Source organism: Amblyomma mixtum, chromosome 5 (assembly GCF_055824585.1).
Source record: "Amblyomma mixtum isolate Tamu chromosome 5, ASM5582458v1, whole genome shotgun sequence".
NCBI classification, from domain to species: domain Eukaryota; kingdom Metazoa; phylum Arthropoda; class Arachnida; order Ixodida; family Ixodidae; genus Amblyomma; species Amblyomma mixtum.
This window is the reverse complement of record NC_143016.1, coordinates 154,711,414-154,717,933: the sequence shown is the minus strand read 5'-3', so window position 1 is coordinate 154,717,933 and position 6,520 is coordinate 154,711,414. Positions and strand designations below refer to the sequence as shown.

The window sequence follows — 6,520 nt, the reverse complement described above, 5'->3', positions numbered from 1 at the left end:
GGCCGGTTACCTGTGCTGCTATACCGGTGTTGCTATACTTGTGCTGCAATACTTTACTCGAGAGCCATCGACTATTGTCTGATTTCAGTTTTCATTCATTGATGGGCACTGTTCGACCACTCCTCAAAAGGGTGACGTAGACTGTAAATGCTTCTTCCATACACGCTCCTTGCGCGCACAAAAACATTCCATCATTTTTAACGATCTAAAAACTGTATCCTGAGGCAATACGAGGTCATCAGCCAGCAGCACGCGCCCATAGACGCTGGCGACCCCTTCTCTTGTAACCTTCTCGCACCTCGCCCGTAAGCAGTGCTGTCATCCTAAAATGTAGGAAACAAGTGTGGAACAGAGCATTTGAAGCGAAAAATCAGGCATGAACGATATAGGAAGCTATGCCTAGCGGCACGGGCGACAATATTTTATTTACATTCTTTACTTGCGCTCCAACTTGCTCTTGTGAGGCGTCGGAGCTAGATTTCTCAGTCCCAACAACGCCTAAAAAGCGCAGTGCATGGCAGTAAAACCAGAGTTGCCTGTCAGCCACTGTAATTGCGTTCCACTCTTCTTACCTCTTTTGCCGGAATGTAGGCTGCTTTTTACCACCATTCGAGTAATATAGAGAAACAGAGGGGCCCTGCACGTGCGAGCTGTGACGATGAAGACGAAGAGAATGAATCCCTCGCAGGGGGCCACCTCGAAGCCAAGCTCTGTAGCGTTGGTCAAAAACGATGCTCCACGGCAAAATGCGGCCAAAACGCCGTCGCCAGCCCTCAACATCCGCCGGAGGAGCCGCTCCATGTCCAAAGCGGACGAAGCGCTGCAGCTTCCGAGGCCACCACTCCCGGGCCCTGCGCCTCCAAACGTCGGCCCCCAGCAGCCGCAGCCGTTGGTCCGTGAGCCTACCAGGTCCCGACGCGGTTCCATCTACGACCCACAGAACAAACCAGCGGAGCGTCGGGCCAGCCTCAAACCGCCGCCTCGAGACATCGCCGTGGCCAACTTCGCCGGCGCTGGAGCAGAGCCGAAGGCTAGAGGGCCTCGACTCGTAAGCAGGGAGCACAGTCAGGTGTACATGACGGCACCACCGGAACCCCCTCCACCACTGGTGAGGCATGGCACGACAGCCCTTAGTGATTGCTTGAGGGGAAAATTTCGCCTTAAAGCTTGTATCTTCTACAAGCCGACGTCCACGGATCATCCTTGCCGACCTTCAGTTTGTTGCCTAAAGAGAATTATGCAGCCTACTCCTCAAGAATTCCTTAAACCGCTGTAACACATTCCGAATAAGAAAAATGGATTTAGCCATATGGCTGCGATGTTTTAAAATTTGCAGCTACAAAACATGCCATGGCACAGCAGTAATACCGCTAATGTAAAGCTCAGTCAAAAACAAGATAAAAACTTCGGGGTGATTTTTATCTTCCTCAAGCAAACCTTCACTCATTATCCTTGTCATTCCCCACTTCATTCCCCATGAACTTTTATCCAGCCCACCTCTGAAAGAACTAATTAAAGCCCTTGAATACCATTCTCAATTCGAATACAAAAAATACTTGCATTACTACGCAGTATGTGGATTAAGGGCCGAAAAAGTCACCAAGGTGCAGCACTACTACCGCTCTCGCGAAATTGAGCCGAAACTGCATTTCAAAGTTTTGATATCGACCTGGTCGTCGATAGCAGGTGTCAGCACGGAGGAGTTTGCACGAAATGCTTATCACATTCTAGGACGGTTCATAGACCGTGCTACCCGCCCCGTTTTAATCGGCACTCGTCGCTCTACGCTCATTCTACCCTCACCGCAACCGTCTACGTCTGCCCCGGTAACAACTTCGGCGGCTTTACTACCATCATAACTTCGTGTGCGTTTTCGAAAAGCTCTCACTAGAACCGAGTGCTTCTCTACTGAGTCGTCAGGCACACATTCCTTTCTACTTATTCTAAACCGCCAGCGTTTAAGCTCACGTTTCAAGTGGTTCTAGTTTGTTGGAAAAATGTGTGCAGGCCGTGCAACAGTCACTGGGGCGAACACCTTGTCTGAACTGCGCGGAGAAAGGGAAGGGAAAATAAAGGTATATGATAGGGGCTGGTTCGGACGCAGGAAAGGCGGAAGAAGCACGGCACAATGCTGCACCAAATGCGCACAAGACAGTAGGCCGAGCGTTCCATGGCAAGGTATGGGTTATGCCTGGGGAGCTTGCCGGATGCGACGCGGGGGTCTGGATGACAGAGGGCTCCCTTGTAGCGGAGGATGTGACGCGCTACGGCAAAGGCCGAGATGGCTTCACAGACTTGTCGGCAGCCGTATTGCTTGGCGCTCCCACATGCGATGGCACCTTCTGCAACGCAATGTGACATGCGCGCACACTGAGCGAACATAGTTTGTGGTGCAACCACTGAACACATGGCGCATTATGATCCGGCTGAAGCAGTTGCGAAAGGGCAGCTCAGAAATTACTGAAAATATATCGACTTGCGTCAGGTTTGGCTGCTCTCAGACGATATCGGCAGCGCAATGTAATGCGGCAATTTAGGCGGTGGTGGACGGGGTGAAGGCAGCGACACACGCAGCTGCGGCCTTGTTTCGTCTTGTGTAACTGACCCATCCCTGCACAGGTGGGTTCTTTCGGCGTGACCTTCCTGTGCGAGGTGCTCCGTTCCCTGCCGCACTGGACATTGGGGCGTGCGAAGTTTTCAGCGGACGCCAGGAATGTTTAGGATAATGTTTAGAGAGCGCTCTCGATGTGGCGGGGTCACTGGTGGAGCAGCGAGAGGATCAGCTTGGTCAACAAAGCTGCTGTCATGGAGTGCCTGTCCAATGCGTGATTGCAGTGGAGCCCGCAGGTCCGTTCCAAGGAAATGCCGCGCGCCTTAACGTTAATTGAGAATTGGTCAGCGGAGGTCGTGCATTTGGGCATGGCTGTAAGAAAATGTCACGCATTAGGTAACGTAAATCAAAACCATCGAGGTTTGTACAGTCTATATGTACTTACATGGTATGGCTCGCTATGCAGGGTTGACGAGTTAGACGCCCACTTTACTAGCCATCTGCCTTAAGTGAACGCCCTGAGATGCTGTGAAGCACCAAGAATCACGCTTCCAGTGTGGTTCATATCTTAAATAAGCGTACTGAAACCGGGCTGAGGTGCCCTTAACTTCTACTGACTACCTGTTTGTTCCAGTGATTTCACAGCTGGCGTGCGAAAGCTGAAATCAGCATTTGAGTCTAACAATTCCACATTCCTGTCAAAAACATGGTACTATGCCTAGCACTCTTTTTAAGTGGTGGGGTGCATCATTTATTTAATAAACACTAAGCTTGTTCATGCATACAGTCAACCAGTCGGACTGCTTAGCGCGGCCGCTGGGGCTTTCCTACATCATCCACATCGAGGAAACGTAAGTTGGGGGAAGATGGCAATAGGGTGGATGGCGAAATAGAGCCTCTTCTCGCCGTCTTGTGACCGGCCTTGCGGATACCTGCATGTTTGCCGCATGCCAGAAGTCAAGGTAGATGTACCCATGCCGCGATGGCTTTCTTGGTGTGTGATGAATTTACGCATTTGTCACAAAATTAGGCCCATATTTTGAAGACTGCACATAAGCAATCTCGCCAGTGCGCGCAGTAGAACATTCTGGGACACTGGAAGAAAGATATCTGGAGAGCACCTAACCTTATGTGTGTTCCTGCCGTCTCCCCGCGCCTCGAAAAGAAACATGTTCGCGCGCGCCGTCGAACTTTCGAGAAGTTTGTAGTAAATGCTGCACTTTGCCGACACAGAGGGCGTAGCCTTGAGCGTGCACAGTGATGCCCTGTCTACTTCGCTAGCGCGCCGGCGGGCGCGGATCGGATAAAAGAACTCGAATTTTCCGAAAAACGGTCTCCAGGCCTGACTAAAGGGGATGCACGCCCGACGCGAGAATGAGACAGCGAATGTACAGTTAATACTGTGCGTATGTGCGCGCCTGCCTTGTCGTGAAGAAACGAACAGACGCGGCACGCGCCTATGCTACAAGAAGGACGTTGAGAGCTGTCAGTCAGCCCGTACAGCTGTTTAATAAGCTTCGGAGAAGCGCGGCCGGAGAACTCCCGGGTCAACACCCCTTGCCCAGCCACGGACCAGCGAGGCAGCGTGCGCCAACCTGCTGGACGGCTCCGTCATGTTCCTCCTGTCGTCGTACTATCGCAGTGCCCGGTGAACAATATGTGTTTGTTTGCCTGTCTTGAGTTAGTGCTCTTTAGAATCAATATCTTTTTTTTGTATTGTAGTATCTCTCAAATGTTACTTTCCGCGTGTTTCATTGTACGGTAAATCACTTTGTGTAGGCTCATACGAGTGCTTGTAAATTCCTTTGTATCGTCTCTTTGCTGTGTAAAGTTTGTTTTTGTTTGTGAAGCTTTGCCTCCGACCCATTCTCTGGCTTGCAACCGGCGAAAGCTGGGCAGCAAACGACCTCCCCCTTGTCACTTGGTAGCTGGTTTCTGGCTGGGCTTGCCACGATGAGTTGAGGGCATCTCCTTAGAGACCGCTACCCCCACACGCTCTAAGGGTGTCTTGTAGTGCACGATTAAGTGCACGAAGGAGACAGTATTCCAATGAATTCACTCAACTCTTATCGGTTCCGTCCTCTGGAGATGAGCGCCCATATTCCCGTATGGGAAAACTGTCGAGCGTCAAACGGAACAGGCCTGTCGTTTGTGTAGCTCTTAAAGGGTTCTCCTGCGCTATCATTTCTTTATAGGAGTGTTTTGACACAAATGTACCAGTAAACGTGAAGAGAAAAGACTCAGAGTGCAAATAGTGCACACTGCGAACGCGCCAGACATGTAGAGCCCCATTTTCGCTTGTTTTTACAGCTCTAAGGAGATGCCAAGAACGTTTGGCTGAAGTGTGCAATGGAGACAAAATTGATGAATCCAGGACGCATGTGTTCCTATCCATGGCGTCAAAACAAGCGGAAGACTAGCAAACTGTCAACAGGAACTGCCCTGCTGCAGCCAGTTGCGTTGTTTTTTCTCCTCCGCGTAGGACCTCGTTGGCTGGCGAGACCACAATTGTTCTGATGAAGAACAAACAGCATTACCCTGTCGTATTGTTACAATTCGCTCTGGGATCGCGCAGTTCCCTTATTTTGTGGGATCTCTTGATCTGTCCACTGTCCATGACCTTCCTCCCAGGTTCCTGAGGACCGACGCCATCAGCCCCCCTCTTACATGCAAGAGTTGATGGAAGAGCCGGCCGTAGGCAAACATTGCGCGTTCGGCGTGGTGGTGCTCCTTATCGCCCTGACTGTGCTGCTCATCGTGCTGCTCCTCAAGTCAAGCGAAAGGGTGCCTGACTTAGACAAGGCCAGCATAACCACCAAACCCCTGCCCACAAAGGGGCCACGCATACTCGAGGCGGCGGTCGTAAATGCGAGCGTCCTGCCCAGCACAGACATTCCATTGGAGGAAGCGGCGGACACATATCACGAGGACACTGACGACGCTGCCTCAGCTACGCTCGCGACGGGCCTATAGAAACGCATGGTCATGCATACGAAATGCCTTGAAGAGCTTTATTCGCTGTTTCACCAGCCCACTGATACTAAATACATATTCAGTATATATCGCTGCTCTCCACACTATAACACTGATTTCATCGAACATCCCGCAATCAAGGAGGCTTGGAAAATGCGAACAATAGTTGTTGGAAAATGATTTCTATCAGTTGCGATTGCTCTACTCGAATTCGGCCTTGGATATCCAGGTTACAATTGCGTCCGGCTGTATAACGCCGATATATAAAGCCACATGCCAAGAGCCAAATAAGATTTTCTTTCTCAAAAACACTCCACAATGTTCTTCACGGTCTCTGAGAGCTGGTGATGTTGGCAGAATGTCGTCTAGTGGCGAAAAGCCAGCAGTGACTAACACATGAGTATCACCGTTAAACTCACCTAACATTCACACTTTCACCAGTAAAGACAAGAAAATTTTGCTAAAACACGAAGCTTTGTGGGTTATTGAGATTAGGCTACCATGATATCTCTCCAAATAATACTGAAATGTATAACAACGATGGAATGATTTTACTCCAGTTCGAAAGATTTGGTTTATGGTTTGTGGTTTAATGTTGCAAAGCCACCCAGGCTATGAGGGACGCCCCCCGGTTGACAAATGAAATAGGCTTGTATTCTTTGCACAAAGCAGAATCAGTCGTTTGTATAAACATGCGAACCCAGACTTGAGTTGGAATAACCCGTCACAATTTCATTAATGCTGCAGCACAGCGCGGTGAAAAGATTCTGTGTTGTCACTATAATAACACGGTTTGGAACTGTGCGCTGACCTGGTGATGGAAACGTCGTTGTAGTTTTGTCTATTCATATAAAATGTACATTTTTTTTTATGTTGACGCCTGGGTACGCTATTTTGTGCACTTATTGCTTGGGCCCGAACTAGCAGCTTGCTAAGGGCCCAGATGCTTTTATCACCCTGTTTGTATAACCTTCATCCAAAGTGAATAACCTGAAA

At 49.8% G+C, this 6,520-nt stretch overlaps 1 protein-coding gene across 1 annotated transcript; it reads left to right on the top strand.

Moving 5' to 3' along the window:
• Nucleotides 1-673: 673 nt before the first annotated feature.
• Nucleotides 674-5,524, top strand: LOC149344194 (uncharacterized). Its single transcript, XM_089547168.1, has 2 exons — nt 674-1,108; nt 5,183-5,524. Exons 1-2 carry the CDS (start codon nt 674-676, stop codon nt 5,522-5,524), a joined length of 777 nt encoding a protein of 258 aa, XP_089403294.1.
• Nucleotides 5,525-6,520: the final 996 nt, after the last annotated feature.